The following is a 20,729-nucleotide window of genomic DNA, read 5'->3' as shown; positions in this document are numbered from 1 at the left end:
TTCCCAACCCAGGTGCCCTTGATCTTCAGGGATAAGCTACCAACCTTGCAAAAATAGTCAAGTCTTGAACACTAGCCCTTCCACCCAAAGGGAATAAGCAGGGGACAGCATGTGACTCGTGGGAAGTACCCTCTGTGCCTTATGTGTGGATTGCTATTGTGTTTTATGTGCCCACAGGTCCCTGTACCCAACCTACCTGCCAGTGTTCATGAGGCGGGGAAGTCTGTGGAAAAGGCAGATGCCATCTTCTCCCAAGAGAGAGACCCTCGTTTCGCTGAGATGTTTGCGGGCATCAGTGCGTGTAAGTGGCAGGCAGTGCTACGCCGTGAGGCTGCAGGGTTACAGTTGCGTTCAGACCATCTGGAGATAGCCACCCTAGAGATAAGAGCAGGAAAGGCGACTTTTGTATGACGGCCATAGGACATCGGAAGAAGCCTGTACAGGAGTCAGGACAGAGTCTCTGTATTCCTGTCCTTGCCTCTTCCTTCCTGATCACCTGTGACACCCAGCCTCAGGCCATGGCATCTCATCTCTAAAATGTAAAAGGTCAGAGCACACAAAGTCTAATCCATTACACAATGCCTTAGTCACCAGACTTCACCACTGTAACCAAATACCCAAGAAAACAACTTAGAGGGAAAGTGGTTGTTTTGACTCTCAGTTAGAAAAGAAACTTAGAAAAAAATCACCAAAATTTCAAAAGGAAAATAAAGTAAGATGGCAAGGAAACATGAATATCGAAAATGATAAGTCAAGATAATATTCAAGGACGACAGATGAGTAACCCCCAATTAGCATGCTGTCACAACCCAGCATAATCAGAACAAAATGAGATGAACTATTGAGCCCTCAGGGGCGAGTGATGAAGATGCTTTCAAATCCAGTGGGGAAGTACAGTGTCACCAGAGAAAGACTTCAGAATGTCCCTGTGGGCAGAACTGACTATAAATCTCATGAACTTTGAAATACAGAAAGGCCAAAATAATCACAAGCACAGGAAGAAACTAATTTAAAAAAAAAACAAAAAGTAGAATTCAGAAAGCCTTTCCTCATTTTTAACAAATCAGGTCAATGAAAATAATAAAACAGAAAGATTTAGAAGACTAAATAATATATATACACTAATATATATTATTTAATATGTGATGTATTCATGTTTATATATTATTAAATGACATACATTAACACATATGTTAATGTGTACATATGTATGATTATATGTGTAAATATACACATATAAACATATATTGGTACATGTATAAGTACTGTACCCTACCAGAGTCCCAGAGCATAGAAGAACAATGTGTCCACTATTTACCACCAAAGCGCATGAGAAAAAAAGTAGCTTGCTTAAAGTCGTGCTGTGTGCAGTGGTAGCTGATTTGTCTGTCTGTCTGTCTGTCTGTCTGTCTGTGACTGACTGACTGACTGTCGCTTGCTTTGTGTGGTGCTGGAGAATGTTGGGCAAGAGCTCTACCACTCAGCTAACCCTCCAGCCTCTGTGAACTGTTTATAGAAGAGGGTGGCCTGAGTCTTCGTTACCCTGTCCATTTTCACTTTCTCTCCTCCCCATTCAAGTCTTGCTCGTCATGCCCCACCCTTAAGGCCCTGTGATGAGGCTGCAGATTGAGCTCCTGCCCCTTCAGGATGCCCCATGGTTCCAATCTAACAATGGCTTGCTTTAGAGCCCCACACAGAGATGGCAGTAGGCTATTTGGCTCCTGTGTGGTCTCCTAGCCCCAGGGCCATGAGCTTAATCACCTACTTCCCATTGCTACTCTGGCCGCCCAGGAAGCTGGGCTCAGGGAGTCAGGGAGGAGGGCACACATGCTGAATCGTCACTGTCCTGCATCCAGGCTGGGTGTCCTTCCTCTTGGTGCCTTGAGAGTGACAGTATGATTGGGACATATCGGCGTCATGATGCTCCAGCCCAATGGTTCTCAACCTTCCTAATACTGTGGCCCTTTACTACCGTTCCTCATGTTGTGGTGCCCACCATAGGAAAATGATTTCGTTGCTACTTTGTAACTGAATTTGCTACTGTTATGGATCATAATGTCAATATCCAATATGCAGGATATCAGATATTGAATGTAATGTAACTATCTGATAAACCCTGTGGGGGTCAAGACCCCCAGGTTGAGAACTGCTGCTCTAGGGCCTCAGGAGCATCATGGAGCCAAGGGAGGGGTGCTCTCTGGTTGACACTTGGCTGTCTAGAGGCCGCATCCTTTCCTGCTTCTCACATCACCACCGAGAGCCCCTTCCTTCCCATGAGAGCTCTAGACAAGCCTGGCTGTGACCTGAGCCCAGTCCTCTCAGCCTGTCCCTGCAGGCTTATACCTCTCTGGCAGAGCAGTGGTCTTGGTGACTCAGCCTAGCCTGGGTCTGAGTGTTGCCAGAGCCCCTGGTGGAAAGCCAGGCAGCACCACCCAGCTGTCCTGGCCAGTCAGTCTGGGGTATCCCTCAGTACCTGCTGATCAGGTTGGGGGAAGGGGCCCTGGACGGGATTCAAGTTGGGTCCTTCCTTGGTGTCCCGTGACCTGGGACAGGCAGGGCCTCAGTTTTTCCATCTGTAAAAATGGAAGCAAACGTGTAAGCTGTTTCTGGTTTCCCGGCACTGCCCTCAGCAAACATCTGACCTGTGTTAACACACAGAATCCTCACCACAGTCCTGTGCCATAGACTCTGCAGTTATCTTCTTCAGGTGGAGAAACTGAGGCAGGGGCAAGTCCAAAGAGCATCCCAGGTAGCAGTTGTAACACAAAGGGCAGAGCTGAGGTCCAAGGTCAGGCAGCTGAGGTTACCCAGGGTGTCCTCACATTTTCGCCCATTTCCTATTGTGTGCTCTCCCCCCCCCCTGTGAAATTGGGAATACTGAATATAGCATTGCCCTCCCCACTCTCAATGGCTTGCCTTCAGGTGACGGGGCCACCCTAGGAGTTAGGAGAGACCACCTAAGAGGGGACATGCAAGGGCGAAGGTGAGGAGGCCATCCTCTGTGGACCTCCTCCGTTCCCGTGCCCCTGCATGGCCCGCAGCACAAGGGTGCGGGAACCTTCACCTGCAACTCCTATGGTTTTCCTAGCGGAAAAGAAGATGATGAGCTCAGCTTCGGCATCCGGCAGCCAGCAGATCTACTCCCAAGGAAGTCCATTCCCTGCCGGGCACTCGGGCAAGGCCTTCAGGTAGGTGCCAGGGAGGGGAATGGTGGGAAGGAAAGCCTGAATGTCAGCCTTGGTTCTGCGAGCTGAATAGGGACTGGTCATTGCTGTGCTGTGGGGTGGAGCCAGGATGGAGACTCTGGACTGCTGGCTCTGCCCACCAGTCCCTCCATAAGCACTGAGTGTCAGTGACTCTCAGACACCAAAGGTATCAGCCTCTCTATGATCCTGGGAGGGGAGGAGTCTGGTGCCAAGATCAAGATAGGGCTGTTGAGAAAGTAACCAGAACTGCCCTTTTCTCTGATTTTGCTGAGACCATGGCCGAGTGCAAGGAGAAAAGATGGTCTGTCGTATCTGGGCCTCAGCCTCAAGGGCCATTCGAGGCACCAAGCTAAGCAGGGTGCCTCGCTTAGCATCAGGGCATGCTGCAGCTTACTGAGGAAGCTTGACATCACTGCTGAGGACCAGGCCGGCCTCCAGTTTCTCCGAGGAAATGCAAGCTTGAACCCAGGATTTTTACCAAAGGACAGGCCAGCAATCCTCAGGGAAGACATTCTCCTATGCCCCACCAGCTACCTCTAAGATCCCTGGAAGCCTCGCATACCCCAGACCCAGCAAGGTGGCGTTTTCCCTACCTCCCACTTGAGCTTGGCCCAATTCTTAGCAGGGCTTCAGGGACCCTGCAGGGACCAGGGTTGGGCATGCAAATTCAGTGCCCAGAAACTACATTGGCCACAATGGGATAGGAATCTCCCTTTCTTGCTGTTCTAAGAACAGACTTCCTACATCAGCAGCAGGTGTGACCAGAGGCCCTAGGGAGGCTGGGCACAAAGGCCAGTGCTTGGTTCCAAAAAACCCAGGCAGAGTTACAGCTGTTCCTCCTTAGCATCCCAGGGAGGGCTATGCAGGCTGAGGCATGTATTGGAGGAGCACCACACGGAACAAGAACAAGAAAATGTCCTTTGATAGAAAGGGAGCTGCAGAGGAAGTGTGTATATATGATAGTACCATGGTGAGATCCATTACTTGGGAGCTAGGCATGATTGCCGTCATCTATAAACCCGGCACTCAAGAGTCTGAGGCAGAAAATCGCCATGAATTCATGGCCAGTATTAATTATACTTTGTATAATTAATATAACTGATTTTTTAAAAGAAAACCGAATCAAAAATAAAATATCCCCCGCAGGGCATGGTGGCATACATCCTTTATGCCAGCACTTGGGCTAAAAATGCCTTCTGGCAGAGGCAGGCGGATCTCTGTGAGTTCCAGGACAGCCAAAGCCACTAAGTAAGAAAAATCCTGTCTCAAACAACAAACAAACAAAAAAGCAAAAAGAAAATACCCTCTGAACTGAAACATCCTGGGGGAAGTGGGAAAGAGCTAGTGTGTTGTTAGGTCGACCCAGCTAGAAAGACAGACGTGATGTTTGAACAGCCAAAGTTGCTTTCCAATCTGCAAGGAGTCCGAGAAAACAGGAAAAGGCTTGAATACACTCTTTCTTTCAAAACCCACCTAAAAACCTAAAATTAGGCACAGCCCACCTCACTCAGTATATCCACAGGCCCCCAGCACAGACCCAGGTAGGGCCTGGAGCAGTATAAGTCTCCCTCCAGACTTTTCCATTTTCAATGGGCTTACCGTCAACATCGCCCAAAACACTCCTGGAAGAAGGACCTGGCGATATAGTGAAGATGGTGTCAGGGCATCCTCTCCAGGCGCACAGAGAGCTAGGAACTGTGATCCATACCACAGGTGCCCAGTAAAAGTGCAGCAAGTTAAGTCACCTGAGGGCCGAAGAGGTAAACATGCCTGACTGAGCCCCTCGCAGCGGCCTTCCATTCCCAGTTTGTCTCAGTATTGAAACTGACAGCCTGCTGCCTATGTGCAGAGTCTGGAAGCTTCCTCAGGGCCCCAAAGGGACAAATTAACCAGAGCACGGAGAGCAGGTAGCCGGGAGTCTGATTTGTATTCTAAGACTCGTGTCTCTTCTTGGAATGAAATCTTTTATAGAGATCTGGGGGTGAGCAGTGGAAGACAGTGGTAGGAAAATCCAAAAGCTGACAGACCCTGGGGGAGAAGGAGGCTGAGAATAGAAACCGGCAAGGACCCCTGGGCAGTGTACAAGGAGGAAGGAGAGCAGGTGTGGAATCTTTTGACAGAGACTCAGGAAAGCCGGCCATTTTCTGGGAATAAATGTATCTCCTTCTCCTAGCTCTTCTGTGGTCCATGTGCCTGGAGTGAATGACATCCAGTCCTCCTCCTCTACGGGCCAGAACATATCCCAGATCTCCCGGCAGCTGAACCAAGGCCAGGTGGCATGGACAGGCAGCCGTCCACCCTTCCCAGGGCAGGTATGAATGCCTATGAGGCACGACCCTGGGTGCTCAGAGTGACAGAACACATACCATCTGCTATCCCAACTCTGAGGGTAGGTCAGTGCTCCCAGCTAGAACAGCCAGTTCCTCGTGAGTCCCTGCCATCCCGTGGAGCACTTTGAGAGCTGGGTCCCCAAGGATTTCTGATCAACACCCCTTCTCACAACTTTCTCTTAAGAAAGAGAGCAAGAAAGAAAATCAGCCTACTAATCACAATCCCAGAGAACCGAGACAACAACGAGGACCCTAAGAGAGACATACATAGATCAAATTGACATGGGAAGTAGAAAAAGACAAGATCTCCTGAGTAAATTGGGAGCGTGGGGACCTTGGGAGAGGGTTGAAGGGGAGGGAAGAGGCAGGGAGGGGAGCAGAGAAAGATGTACAGCTCAATAAAAATCAATAAAACTAGAGAGAGAGGAAGAGAGAGAGAGAGAGAGAGAGAGAGAGAGAGAGAATAAATCAGGCACCCAAAGCTTCTCCAGAAAAAAGAAAGCCCCCCATCACTTTGGAGCTCTGGTAGCTACTGTGCCAAGAGGGTCTATAAATACCCAATCTGGTTCCCTGGAAGGTTCTAGAATGATAGGTCATATTCAGATGAGGGGACTTTATAAGCTGAACTTGGAGAAGCCAGGCCATTGTAGTCCTCAAGGTAATGTTAACCAGCTCCACCCCACGTCTCCAGGGCTAGGATGCTGGCTGGCCGACACACACTGAGCTTATCCCAGGCAGTGAAGGGAACCAGGGCCTGCTGTTCCTGAAGGGACCTCAAGGGTGGGGCTCATGGGAGGCGGGTTGGTCCTGCCTCTTTCTGTCCTAACCAGAACAAATCCTACCCCAGCCCAGCAAGACGCAGTCATCTGCCTTCGGGATTGGATCGGGCCACCCCTACCCTGCTGACCCTTCCTCTTACAGTCCTCTCTCCAGTCCAGCGGCCTCCTCGCCGAGTGGAAACGCCTACCCCAGTCTGGCCAACAGGACTCCGGGGTTCGGTAGGTGGGGAACGAAGGAAAGAACTCATGTTCTGAGCATCCTGTGTCCAGGAGCTGAACCAGGGCTTCCTCCAGAGTATAGAGCAAAGCCCCAAGCTCTCAGGATATGGGGCAGGGCCCCTGAAGTGCCCCAGCTCCTCTCCTTTCTGGCTACAATCAAGAGGGCCTTGGGTGTCCTAAGTGTTGGAAGTATACCACCTTGACACTGTGGTTCAGCATGGCTATTGCAAGGCAGAAATGGTACCCTTTCTTCCCTGTGTTATGATGTGACTCCGCTGCTAGTTTAACCCTACGTGGCCCAAGGCAGAGACTTTCACATCCCAGAAGTAAACCGTTCTCCATTCTCCATTCAGAAACCCAGAGAAGCCAGGGATGGATGGCTGGGTCAGCAAACCCAGAAAGTTCCCTTTCTTAATACTGCAAGGTGTATGCTATGTTCCTCTCATTCTGAGACAAGATATCTGGCAGAGGTCACTGCAGGGCAGGATGGTTTATGTTGGCTCATAATTTGAGGGTCCGTCCATCATCACAGGGGAAGGGTCACACTGTCGCTGCAGCTGGGCATCAGGAGACCAGTGCCCGTGCTCAGCTCACTCTTTACTGCGTATCTAGTATTTCCTTCATATTTATTTTTATTTCCCCAGCCCATGGATAGTGGTACCCCACAGGGAGGATGAATCTTCCAAACTCAATTAATCCAGCCTCTAAACTCCCGCGCACACACACCCAGAGGTTTGTCTCCTGGGTGATTCTAGATCCTAAAAACTTCATGTCATCCGTCACTAGGGGACCCTACCTCCTGTGAATGTTTCCTTGCTCTGTGAGAAAGGCTCAGGCTGTTAAAGGTGTTGTGGCTGTGGCTGTGTCTTCTGCCTCTGTCTCAGGCACTTCTGCCAGTTGCTCTTGGTGTGTTTGATACGTACTCTCATCTCTCCCATGGCCGGGGTCACACTCCACAGAAGGGGTGGCCCTGCCTGATCCCTCGTGGTACCGTCACTGGGTGGCATCCAAGAGAGAGGCATGTAGGGATTTTCTTTGCAAACCCTCAAGTGAGCAGGAAGCCAAGCCTAAACCTCCCAATTTCACTTGCCAAGTTCAGAGCTTCCGTTTAAGTGGCTCACCTGTCGATCTTATGGGAAAGTGGCCCATAAGACTGAGAACTGGGGACCATGGGAGAGGGGAGAAGGGGAAGGGAGAGGGAGCTAGGGGAGGGGAGAAAAATATATAGCTCAATAAAAACAATAAGAGAGAGAGAGATCTGCTGTGGAGCAGGATGCAGGAATAGCATGTCTGAGAGCCTGGCTGTAAGGATGACCAGGGGAGGCAATGGGAACAGAGCAAGGGAGCTGAGGAGAAGAGAGGGAAGGAGCCCAGCAGAGACCCCCTCCGGAGCCATCAGTGGCTGTGGAGAATGCTACCTTGAGAAGGTGGCTGTGAATCCCTGCTAATGGAGGCCTCAGCCTCCACTGGCCAGGACATCAAGAAGCAGGGTCCTACTGGGGGTGGGGCAACCTTGGTCAAGGTCAGAAGAGAGAGAGTATAATTAGAAAGAGGACCTGGGGGAGAGGTTTGCTGTCAACCTCAGGGGGTGCAGGGGAAAGGAGAGAAGAAATAGAGCAGTCTCCATTAATGGTCAGTTTCATCAATTATTAAATAAAGATGAAACAGTTAAAACAGTATGCATATTTCAGTGAACGCCCGGCTCAATCCTGCCTGTGGATGAAAGATACCACTCTGCCTGGGGGCCTCCGGGCACCACACACATATAACCCTGGTCTTCATTGGGGCGCTGACAGCAGCACCTTGCAGCATTACAGGGGAAATGGGGTGTAGCCCCCTCTTTTCAACTGTCCAGGTTTAACCTTGCCTTAGTTCTCAAGGCTGCGTCAAAGCAAGTATAGTCCTTGGGAACTGGAGAAAAGTTCCCTATGCTGGTCCTAAATGGACACAGATAAGTCCTAGAGCTTCTGGGGTGAAAAGGAGGTGTCCCCTGCCCATTAGAAGCAGCTTTCTTCCCGTCTTCTGATACCCCCCACCATTTTTAAGAATGTCTGAGCATAGCCCCCAAAGGATCAGGGACATATCTGTGTCCCAAATGCTATTGAGATTTAAACCAACTACCTGCATCATCACTCTTGGGAGTAAGTCATAAATGTTGGATGCAAGTTCCTGCTGGGAACATCTCAGGAGTGTTTCTTTACCTTAACAGAAGGTGGCTTCTTTAGCCAGGTGGTGGTGGTACACGCCTTTAATCCCAGCATTAGGGAGGCAGAGGTAGGTGGATCTCTGTGAGTTCAAGGCCAGCCTGCCTGGTCTACAAGTTAGTTCCTGGACAGGCACCAAACCCTGTCTCAGGAAGAAAAAAAGAAAAGAATAAGGTTTCTTTACAAGGAAGACAGAAGGAGGGACAGAAAAAAGGAGGGAAGGAGGAAAGGAGGGAGGGGGCTGGTAGACAGGCAAGCAAACCTGAACTGGTGGGTTAGTTGGTTCAGAGAAGACGCCTGCTTATATGAAAGACTTTGGCCTTTTTTTTCTTTCTCTTTTAAATTGCCATTCAAGGTTAAAAGTGTAAGCAGCCAGAGACTCTCCCACCCAGGGAATTTCTTTCTGCCTCAGGAATTATCTCCATACCCACAGGAATAGGACTCTGTAGTAAGCGAACAGAGAGGAACTGAGGATAGTTGCTGTGTCATGCTACAGGGTCGGCAGCACAGGAATCCTGAGAGGAGAAAGAGCATAGAGTCCCAGCCTGGCTCGCATTGCGTTTCCCAGCTATGGAGTTGGACATTTAGTTTTCGAACAGAGGCTCTGCCGCTGCTCTCATCTCATTCTTCCTCTCTGCCCCAAATTCCTGTACCACCACAGAGTTTCCTCAGTAGAGAGAGGAGAAAATAAAGTAAGCTTGGAGACACCAGGAGTGTATCCTGGGTGCTAGGAAAGCCAGGGAAAGAACTGTGATGGTGCCATGTCTGAGTCTTTCATGATCCTGGCAGGCATCCAGGAAAGTGAAAAGAAGAAAGAATGGGGAGGGGGTTCTGGGGTATGAATGAATGCCTTGTTAGAGAAAGGTGTGGGGGTATGCAATCAAGGGCCCTAGCTGCATTGGGGTGCTAAGCAACCACATGGGCACCGCTGCTTCAGTGGTCACGTGGCTTTTGTTGGCTCACAACTTGGCTGATCACACACAGGGTCCCACATGCTCATTTATCACAGGACACGAGTCCTCATGGGATCGGTGCATCGCACAGACTAGGCGTGGACAAGGATCGGCAGCTGTCTCCCGGGATAAGACCCAGTTGGCAGCTATGCCAATGCATGGTCTTATTGGCCTCCATATAAATTCTGCTGATATTCTGTAAAGCATGAATTATTTTGGGTGCTAAAAACCAAAGCCCAAGAGTTGAGAATTGGGGTAGTATGCTTTCCCTGTTTCTGGGGATACCTAAGTCAGCAAGGACGATTTCCCAGCCAAGGGGGGTCGTGACTACAAGTTATCTTGATTGGTAGAGATCAAATTTTATCCCCATTTTTCCCCTCAATTTAAAAAGCACCTGAATTAGGTTAGCAGAGGTGTGGCAGGAAACAGGGGAACACATGAAATTAAGAGTGAGTGACATGATAATCATGAACATACGACAGATCTTGTACATTGGCATGGAGTTGTGTGCAAGAAGAAAGATATAGACAAAAAAGAGTAGACAGTATTATGGTCTCATTTCAAAGCAGGAGAGTTCATGTCTTGCCACAAAGAAATCTGATTTTTAACCAGGAACACCAAAAGATGTCACCTGGGCCTTACTTTGATTTTCCATAGCTTTAGGTCCTTGGTTTTATAGCTGCTGATGGAGCAAAAGCCCATGAAAGATCTGGGAGGGAGGGGGCTTGTGTTCAGCCTGCTTCTGAGTTGCTACTTTGGTAGCACGTGAGAGGAGGAAATGTTCTATGATAACATGGAGGTCCTAGCTCCACATGAGGATGGTATGGCCTGAGACCAGAGGCTCTGTCATGTCCCAAGTTGGCAAACACTGAAGATCCTCAGAAAGCATCTTGTTTAGAACAGTTCACTTAGATTAAAAGTCCCTTCAGCCTTTATGTGGCAACTATATCCAGTTTAAAAAAAAAAAGCAACTACTTGGGGACTTTAGGATCATACACCCTGCTGGCCAAAGGCAGTGTTAATCCCCTCTGTTTTGGTCCGGGGTCTGTGGGCCAATTCTGCTAGTCTTCTTGATTTATTTCTCTCCTCCTTTCCATCCACAGCCTCTCTGGCTCCAAGGGACTGGCAGTGGTGATGCAAATGAATAGCCCTGCTGCCCAGGGAGAAAAGGGGAGTTAAACTTAATGTCATTAGACCAGTGGCCCTTATCCCCGAGGGAGAGAGTCTGGAGAGGAAGGAAGGAGAGATGTGCTTTTCCTATGAAGGCAGATTTCAAAGAATGGGAAGAGAAGCCTTGAGGTCAAATCTTCCCACCAGGAATCTAAGCCATGAGTAACCACTGGGGGTTTGGCCACCAGGATGGGCTTACCTGATAGATATGGTTATCTATCCTGTCCCCAGAGGAGTGGCTTTAAAGTCTGTTTGTGGTCACCCCATGTCACAGAGAACCTAGGTTCCCTTTTGTGCTTTCTTAGTCCCCTTTGTAAAATTATTTAAAAGCTGACCGAGAAGGTCTCTAAAATTCTAATAAAATGATTCTCAAGCTTCCTTCTCGGCTGGAATTTTAGAGAAAAACAACATGACAGACAAATGGTAAATACTGGCATGTCTCCAGAGGAGGGAGATGGAAAAGGGAGAAATTCCTGCCGTTGGGTTAAGGTCAGCAGTGGAGGCCTGCAAGCATGGTCTCAGGAGGGACACTGAGAAAGTTCAGAGCATTGGCTCAAGTGTGTTTAGGGATTTAGATGATATTCAAAGAGGAAGGTTCTTGAGTTAGAACGTAAGAGAGTCAGGCAGGCTTAACCGTAAATATCTGTAAGCCAGGCTTCTAGAGGGTGTGACTCCATTATTTCACTGAGGGGATAATTATTCCTCCCATCTCTTTAGCATAGTCCTCAAAAGAGTCTGCTTTCCTGATCACCTGGCCAGGCTCTTGATAGGCCCAGTTTGTGCCAAGTCCTTCACTGCTTGTTCCTAGAAATATGACTAGGAGAGTGAGAGAATGAAGAAAAGACAGACAGACAGACAGGAAAGCCGGATTCAGTGACCATGTGTTTACTCTGGTAGTGCATACCTACTAGACAGCAACCCAGAAATTCAGGGTGTTTATCATGTTAGCTAGTCTTGGTACATCTCTGCACCCACTTGCACAGCAGAAACTGGGGTCAGTTCAGTATCTCAAAGCTGGGCAATGAAGCCTGGATTTAGAGCTAAGATAAAACAAGTTGGTGACTGTCAGGGAATGTACAACGTGAGTCCCCAAATTGGTTAATTGCTCTGTCTCAATCTGGTCATTGATGTACAGTGTTTCTTGTAGAAACATAGGAAGCCAAACCCACAGAGAGTATTGCTCAAGATGCCAAAACAAGCAGGGAATCCCCTCTCTCCCTTGCTCCACCATTGCTTATATGCGGCCTGAATTGCTTAGCAGTGTGCTTGCAGAGACAGTGGCTTAGCAAGCCCCAGCATGTCTTGCCTCTGCATCTGCTTTTCAATTTTAGGCTGAGATAGTTCCAGCTATTCAATCATGATGACACAAGTCTAGACAGGTGACACCAGATCAAATCAGGCCACAGCAGAAGACACCAGTGCCCCCCCCCCCCAAGCCTCTTTTGGAAGGCACCAGGAATTCCCTTCCTCGCCCCCACCACGTGCCCCATCCGGTCTGGGTTGAGTGGAGGCTGGAGAAGAATGGAATTTATCATTCCAAAAACATCTAAAGTGTCTTCCACCGAGAAATAGGACGCAAGCCTGCCTTTCCTTCCCCTAACATTGCCCCAAATCTCAGCCATGTACATTTTTAGCCTACAAATTTGGAGAAATTATGCACATACCTGACCCTACTAATCAATGTTCAAAGGTGAGCTCCCTGCCGGAGGACTGAAAAGTTCGTGTCCTTGTCTGTCCGCTCAGGAGGTAGGTATGTAGGAAGCTGCTACCTCCTTCAAAACACGTTCATTTTACCCAGCAGGAGTCCTCAGCTTTCGCACTGCTGAGGGGCTGGGCTAATCCCCGTTGGGGCTGGATGTCTGCTTAAGAAGGATGTTTATCAGTCTCCCCGTCTGTTTATCCGCCTGCATCCTGCTGTCTGTGAGAATGAGAAGGGCCAGTGGTTCCCTTCTTGAAGAACCATTCCCCTAAAGCCGACAGCGCTGCACGTTCTGACTTCACAGGAATCCCAGGGCAATTTCTAGTCAGTGCAGCCTCCCAGGAAAAATGTAGTGTATCATTAAGTTTCAACTAACAAGATACAAGGTATCAGCCTTGCCTCCATCCCGCAGGACCAGAGCCTGCCCTAGGGGGTCTGCAAGTTCACCCAGCTGCCTCAGATGGGAGGTGTAGTGCTTTAGACACCTGGCCTAGCAGGACGCTGACCCATCTATCCAGGGCCAGCAGCAGCTGGATATCACGGCAGTATGACTGGAACGCAGCTCATGACATTTGGCGACCACTGGTTATTCCAGAAAGCAGTTCTTTGTGTCCCTTGGGAACAGGCCACATGCTGACCATTCACAAAGCAGGTGGTGAGGTTTAGGCGAAGGCCCCACAATGTTCCCTCAGCCAGGAGAGGCCATGCTGAAGGTCATGCTTATTTTGTAGTTAGAGGAGTTACTAGTCCCGTTCTAGAACGACAGAAACACCTTAGGGGCCTCTTTAGTCTCCTTCACTAGACTGGTACCCTTACCCTTCATTCAGGTCACACTGGCTTCCTCCAGGAAGACTGGTTTAGGTGGGACCTATTCTTACACCCCATGGTAGCCTATGTTCCCCTCAGAAGAGCTGTAGCTGTGTCTGCCACCCTCAGCAGATGAAGCCGATCCCCATACTATCTGATGGCTTAGACTGAAGCTGTATTTATCTGATGGATGCAAGCAGGCTCCGTGTCAGGAGGATCTAAGTTCAGCCTCCAGGTTTATATAATAAATGAACAGGACAGATCTGTTGATATCATCGAGCCCTCAGCTTCCTTATCTGAAGAAACACGGATAATAAACTCACCTCTTAGACTTGGAAATGAACTGAAATAATGTCCCCAGGACAAGCTTACCACGTTGTACGCAGCTCTCATCGCTTCAGAACACTGTCATTTCCATCCTTCAGCGTTCCATTTCATTCCCAAAGCAGCATCATTAATTGATTTTTTTTCCTTGTTGCAAATATTTAACAGCATTTACCGTCTCAGAAGGCTAAAAAAATTTTATCTTGAAATATATTATCTGTAATTAATAGAACCACGTGCCCCCAGGTATGAATAATCAGCTAATCATCTCCGGGCCTCTCCGGCTTCTCCTCACACTACCTCCGATTATCCCTGAGGTACAACTGAGGAAACTTCATCATGCCTCGTGTGTCATCTGGAGGCTTCAGATGCAAAGAGGACCAACACAGCATGTCCACATTCTCCCCTTTCCCTCCCTCCCTCCCCTACCTCCTTCCTCACTTCCTCTCCTCTCTCTTCCCGCCTTCCTTTATCTCTTCTTTCCTCCTGTCTCCTTGCCCTCCTTGCCCTCCTTCCTATGTCTTCACTCCCTTCTTTAAGAACTTACTGAAGCTATCTCTATTCCAAGTACCATCTCGGAGCAGCCTGGCACACCCAGGCCTTGTTACTCCACCTAGGGTGTCAGAATAATATGAAGGACACTGTGTAAAAGGGGGCGCAGGTGCTGCGGGCAAACTGAGAGAAGGCCAAACTGAAACTAGAGCGTGGGCTCACATTTCCATAAGAAATGACCATGAGATGACCAAGAAAATGCAGGAGCAAAGCCAGTCAAGGGAGCAAGTGGCAGGATCAGTGAGCTGACCCAGTGGGTCCAAGTGTTTGCTGTCCAAGCCCAGTGACCTGAGTTTGACGATTGCCTTAGCCCACTGTGGAAGCTGAACACTGACCCCCACGTGTGCATCCGCACACACACCATACGTGCACATGCCAACGAATTCTATTTGTTTAAAAAGGAAAGAACACGAGGGCATGAAGACCAGGAAAGTGACAGAATGTGACACCCAAGTTCTGCCAAGTGAATAGGATCAGAGGGTAGGGTTACCAAGATATGGAGAGAGACGTGAGGCCGGAGGAGAAGAATGAAGCCACATTTGAGGAACCCTCTGCCATCTGTAGGCAATTTCTCTGTCCCAGGAGGGTGGTGGCAGAGCCCTGTGGATCTGGGAGTGGATGGCAGGGGGACTCAGAACACAGTAGGGACAGTGAGCTTACAGGACGGGCACTCTGGTGAGAGAAGCCATGGCCCGAGCAGGGACTGAGCAAAAGACCCTGTGATGAACTCCATGGGAGAGAGACCGGAAGTGAAAAGCCCTGTCTACAGGCCATGAGAGGAGGTGGCTGCTGCAAGGATAAGGATGGACACCTGATCTTGTCTTTTGTATTTTACATGCACACTTCACACGTGTGCGATGTGCATGTGCATGCACACACGTCCACATGAGTGCACACACATACACTCAATATTCTTTTTAATGTGTGTGTGTGTGTATACATATATATGTGTATTTGCCAAAATAGTTTAGACAGAATTCTTGTTCCTTCTATTTTCTGTTTTGAGGCCACCATGAGCAGTCATGGGCATAGAAGGCTCTGAGGATTGGAGCTCCGGTCACCTGACAGGCACATTCTAGCAGAAGCTACTTTTCCTGGCCAGGGGAAAAAAAGCCTGTTTGGGTGTGACGTGCCTCTCAGGAGTGCGGAGCCCTCGGGTGGCAGTAGGATGGGGGAAAGTGACAGAATATGACAGTCAGTGTCGTGTCCATTGGCTGTTTCAGCTGAGAGTGGACAGAGTGGCGGGCAATTCCAGGGCCGGCCCTCGGAGGTCTGGTCTCAGTGGCAGAGCCAGCACCACGGACAGCAGAGCGGTGAGCAGCACTCCCACCAGCAGCCTGGCCAGACTGAAGTGTTCCAGGTAAATCCAGCGAGCAGCGCCTTCTCGTAGGTGTAGGTACCTGCGCCTTCTCTGCTTCCTTATGCCCCTCTCCGCACCTCTGCCTGCCCTACCCGGTAGCCAGCAAGAGATCCCACCCAGCCTGTAATATGGGAAGCCCCCAAGTAGAAGGTCCTCCACTGCCCGGTCAAAGCCTGAGGGTGCACAGAAGATGCAGACAGGCCTTCAGCCTTTCAGATATACCCACAGAGGGGAGGCTGCCTTCTGAGCCGCACCCCAAAGTTGCTCAGGAGGGATGTATGGAGCCAAAGACGGTAGGACTCTGGAGCACGGTCCATGCCCCTTTAAGGGCTTGAGGACCTCGATGCTCACCATGGCAGTATGTACAACTTCCAAGAGCTGCAGTCCCTAGGGGCTAGACTGCTTCAGCCTATCTCCTCTCCACTATGGCAACCAGGAGACAGGACTCCCTTCCCCAGACCCTCAACCCATGACGGCTGGAGCAATGCTCAGCTCTCTAGACCTGGTTGTATACCGGCTAAGGATCCCAGGCTGCTTCCACACTGCCACTACTGGAGACATGCCTTGCTGTTCTCAATTCCCAGCACAGACCAACCTCACCGTGCTGATGACAAGGCCATGGGGTAGCTAATCACACAGGGCTCAGCCTCCCAGGTTTCTCCCCTCAGAGTTGGGACTGCCCACCCAGCCTCCTAGCAGCCGCCTAGGCTCTTCTGTAGGGCCCCCAGAGTGCTGCCTGCCCTGTGCAGCAAGGCTGCAGGCAAGAGCCAAGTTGTAGGAGGCTCAGGCCACACTCTTCCTGCTCAAGGTTCAATGTCCCATTCATACACACACACACACACACACACACACACACACACCCATTTCACTCCCACCTGGTCAAGTGTAATCTTCACAGACCCAGATCTAGGTCTAGGTGTCACTCAGATCCACAGGGTCGTACCCCCTTCCCAGCACAGGGAGGTGCCTTTCCCAGGCCTCCCTTTGACTTCCTTCCTTCCCGTTGTAAAGACCAGCCCTCACCCACTGTTCACCTCACACAGCGACCCTAAAAGGCACAATTTCCTAACAGTGTGTCTCTTCAAGGTCACGCTGCCAAAAAGAATTTCTTGGTCAATAATTTTGTGAGACACCCGTTAAAGCAACTTATTCGGTTTCCTTCTTGCAGGATTTACCAGAGCCTTTATGATACCAGCGAGGACTGGGTCTCTAGATAGTAGGAAAGCATGCTTTGGTTTCCCAAGCACGTTTGACCGCAGAATTAATTCTTTTCCCACCATTATTCTATGGGTTGGGAATTGGACAAAAGCCCAGTGGAACTTTTGCCCTAAGGAACTGAAACTCCCCAATGTTTTCAGGACAGGTAGTCTAAGGTCTAGCCAACTAGGACTAGATAAAGTAACCAACCTTTCACTCGGGAATAGCACCACCAACCCTGACTGGCCCCTGCACCCAGGTCCTACCTGCTCAGGCTCCTGCTTGGTTGACAGTCACGTAACTGTTCAGTCTGTCTTACTGCTCTAGGCCTTACTTGCCCAGATGGGCTCTTTCCACCGGTGGGCTTAGCTTTAGAATAAAGGCTATGACCTGGCAGTGTTTACCTTCAGCGTGACCACCCCCCAGGAGAGCAGCTCCCAGGGGGGCTCAGGTATTGAGGATCTCTGAAGCCCAAAATTATTTGATCCTGGATACCAAGCTATGCAAAGGAACACTTGCTCACTAGAGAGATGGCCAAGGGGATCAGTGACAGGGCTGGACTCCGGGACAAGGGCAGGCTCCGGGTGAGGCTGCTGACCGTTGGGACTTTCTGTTCTTTTCCTCTCCAGGACATGCTGCCTATGCCGGGGGACCCGACACAGGGGACTGGCAACTATAACATCGAGGACTTTGCTGACCTGGGCATGTTCCCTCCATTCTCTGAGTAGCTTCAGGCAAAGCCAGGCTCCTACTGCCCAGGCTCTGTTCTTGTCATGGCATAGATGCTCATGTCCAAAGGGACCACCCCTACCCACCCAGCTTGCCCTGCTGGAGAGTCCCCAGAAGCCACCCTGACTTCCCGTCTCCCTGGATATGGCATCATCTGTCTGGCTCTAACCCACAGGCCTGGCTTCTTGGGTTTGGGATCTTTGTATTTATTGTACTTTATCTGTGTGCTCGGAACGGGGCCTCCAGGGTCCTTAAATTCCATTGTGAATAATCTCCTCATGGACAGTGTGCACCCACCAAGTTTGCTCGGCATCCGCAATGGCTGCAGCACCAGCAGGTCTGCCTGGTGCAGAGGCTGGGTTTCTTTCTGCTTTTTCACAGCTACTGCCTGAGGGCTTCAGGTCGGGCTGATAGGCAGTAACCTCCACATCCTGTGCTGGAGCCAGGAGCACTGGGACTTGAGACTTTGTCCATGCTCTGTCCTGGATAGCCTGGGGCCGGGAGTGTTTTGTGCAGCGAGAATCAAAGTTGTGACTCGGTGGATGTACTGTGGCGTGTTGGCGTGTGTGGCCAGTAAGTGGGAGAAGCTGTCCCCAGTCAGCTGCATTTCAGAGGGCAGCTTGACAGGGGCCTGGGAGCTGGGCTGACAGGCCAACCCTCCAGCACTGTCCCCAGGAGTCAGGGCTGGGGAGCTGTTCACTCTGTAAGTCAGTTCTTCAGTCCTCTGACCCTTTTACAGACAGCCTCCACGTCAAGCTTTTAGCCCTTCCTCCTTGCAACCTTAGCTCTCACTCTTCCCTTACTAGGCCTGAGGGACAATGTCCTGATTCCACAGAGGTCACTGCATTCTTCTTGCTCTGTAGCAGAGCCGAGCTGTTTCCTGCCCAACATCCAGGAAGTCACACCTGGCCCTCTGTACAGGGTTACACCTCTCAGTGTCCCTGACACCTTCTGCTCAGTAACTGAGGTGGGGCCACATTGTGGGTGGGGAAGGGTGCTCTGAGCCCCTTGAGCCTTGGTTCTCAGCAGACAGAAAAGCCAGGTGTACCTCAGAAGGGACACAGACAGGCCTTGGAGGCCGGGAACCCGGCTCTGGGCACATTCTTACAGTGGTCTTACGGTGGAACTACGAGCTAACCACTAGAAACTTCTGCCTGGCTTATCTCTGACACCAGAGTCCCTGTGTCAGGTTTGACAGAGCTTCAGACTCCACCCCAATTTCAGGTCCTGCCGCTCCTCCCCCATCCCATGTGCCGTGGCGAGTGCTGCCAGCCTCCCTTCACTTAATCGAGCCCCATCTTAAGTAATCCGTGGCCATGGATCAGCCCACTAATGCCCAGGTGTGAGAGAAGCCACCAAGGCCTACCCAGGCCCTGGGGACCTCCTGAGCTCTTTCAGAAACGTGGAGGCTAAACTCTCAGACCAGCCCTGCCTTGCTGCCTGGCTCCTGGGATGCTGGGAGTACATAGGTTCCAGGACTCATGAGAGCAGAATGAACATGTGGATTAAAGGCTCCAGAGATGGCCAGTGCATTCCAACCTCAGCGTTGTCCAGGGCGTACTTGGGTTTTTACAGGATTCACCTGCAATCTCTACTTCACTCAGCAGATGCCCTTGGTGATCCCTGTCGCTGACAAACTCTGGCCCCAGAGGTCCTCAGACAGCTTGAGCCCTTCCATGAAGAGTAATAACACAGCCTGAGGTTCACCCCAGCCTCAGAATCCCACGTAGGTCTCCTATGTATGCTGTCTGGTGCACCTTCTGTCCCCAGCAGCCTGGAGCTGGCCTCAGGTGGTGAGCATAAGTTAGAAAAGAGAAAAAGGCCCAAAGCTAAGTTCAGGAGTGGAGAATCCTTTTCAGGGATGACAACAGCCATGGCCTTTAGCTTGTAAGTTAAGAGGTATAGGAGCTGTGGGTTTGGTTTTTTTACTGCCTCTGGAGAGGCTTTTCTTGGGTATGTGACACAGTTTATATAGGCTGTCACTCCCCAGTGTGAGCTCATCTGCTTTGTGATGGCTATGGCCTATCACACAAGCAAAAACAAGTCATTTGCTAACCAACAGAAACAAGGCCACTCTGTAAGTGGCCATGGGTTGCTATGTCCTAACTTGCCAGTCCACCCAACCCTATCCTGCCAAGCTGATGCTCACCTGAAGTGCCACCACCGGGGAAACTGAAGCAGGAAAGGTCGTGAGCTTAGGAGTTCAAGATCTACCTGGGTGACATCATGAGACCAATCTCAAAAATATATAGCTGAGTAACTTGGCCACATTCCATGTACTGAGGCGTCACCAGCTACCTGGCTGCTCGCTTCCTCCATTGCCTAGACTCTGAGACAACTTTGAAGAGAGAGCTCACAGGGCATGAGCACACTTCCACATGTGACATGCCATGCCTTGTACCCTGAGCTGGGGTTTGTTGAGGCAACCTGCACAGCCTTGTGGATATTGGCTGTAGCAAAACGGAGCTGTGCACAGGCCATGCGGGGCCCAGCAGTTTGCTTTGTCTAACCACCATCTGTGTCCTTAAAGAGGAAATTCACAAGCAGGCTTCCGTGGACAGCAAGCACTTATTCATCTCTCATTTAGCCTTTCTTCTTATGGATGTGAACTGTGCCGTGGGTAAATCATTTGTATTTCTTGAGCGTTCTGTATGACTAACAGGTATTAAAGTCACTGGGTATATGTGTAACTAATGTAACTCCTTTTAAATTTTCATTACAATAAAAAATGACTTTGCTCTGAGCAGCGAGTGCCTCAGGACCAGCCTGGTAATTGATCAACTTGAGGCACCTGCCCCCAGGAGTCTGGGAGACGCCACCTCCAGCCAATCAAGGACACGCAGTGCAGGCATGCTAAGGAGCCACACTCTGCAGGTTCTAGCTACTTAGGACAGGAAAGGAAACAAATGGGTTCCTGTGCAGTATTCTCAATCTGTGTGACTCCCTTGATAAACATCTCTACCTCCAAAATAATATTTGCATCATGATTCATAACAGTAACAAAATTATTGTTATAAAGTAGCAACAAAAATGATCGTCGCATGAGGGACTGTATGAAAGGGTCCCAGCATTACGAAGATTGAGAACCACTGGTCTTGAAACTCTGTGTAAGGCAAGGTTCTCTAGAAAATTGGACTTCACAGACACTAAAAGTATTTGTTTTTCCAAAGACTTTCAAGAGAATTCCTGCAAGAGAGGAA

General features: G+C 50.0%; 1 protein-coding gene across 10 annotated transcripts in view; it reads left to right on the top strand.

Moving 5' to 3' along the window:
• The window catches only part of Arnt2 (aryl hydrocarbon receptor nuclear translocator 2), a 143,843-nt gene extending 123,571 nt beyond the window's left edge, over positions 1-20,272 (top strand). For 6 of the 10 annotated variants that reach the window (XM_075953259.1, XM_075953250.1, XM_075953255.1 and 3 more), the window contains exons 14-19: positions 178-301; positions 3,089-3,188; positions 5,380-5,518; positions 6,384-6,534; positions 15,467-15,603; positions 17,430-20,272. In XM_075953259.1, the coding sequence (XP_075809374.1) occupies positions 178-301; positions 3,089-3,188; positions 5,380-5,518; positions 6,384-6,534; positions 15,467-15,603; positions 17,430-17,528 (750 nt within the window). In that variant the 3' untranslated portion in view covers positions 17,529-20,272. Of the gene's footprint in view, positions 1-177; positions 302-3,088; positions 3,189-5,379; positions 5,519-6,383; positions 6,535-15,466; positions 15,636-17,429 lie in introns of all 10 variants that reach the window. The other 4 variants (XM_075953256.1, XM_075953253.1, XM_075953257.1 and 1 more) reach the window with 1 other exon arrangement.
• Positions 20,273-20,729: the final 457 nt, after the last annotated feature.

This window comes from Microtus pennsylvanicus, chromosome 18 (assembly GCF_037038515.1).
Source record: "Microtus pennsylvanicus isolate mMicPen1 chromosome 18, mMicPen1.hap1, whole genome shotgun sequence".
In the NCBI taxonomy this organism is placed as follows: Eukaryota; Metazoa; Chordata; class Mammalia; order Rodentia; family Cricetidae; genus Microtus; species Microtus pennsylvanicus.
Note: the sequence above shows the minus strand (reverse complement) of the source record. Positions and strands in the feature narration are given on the sequence as shown.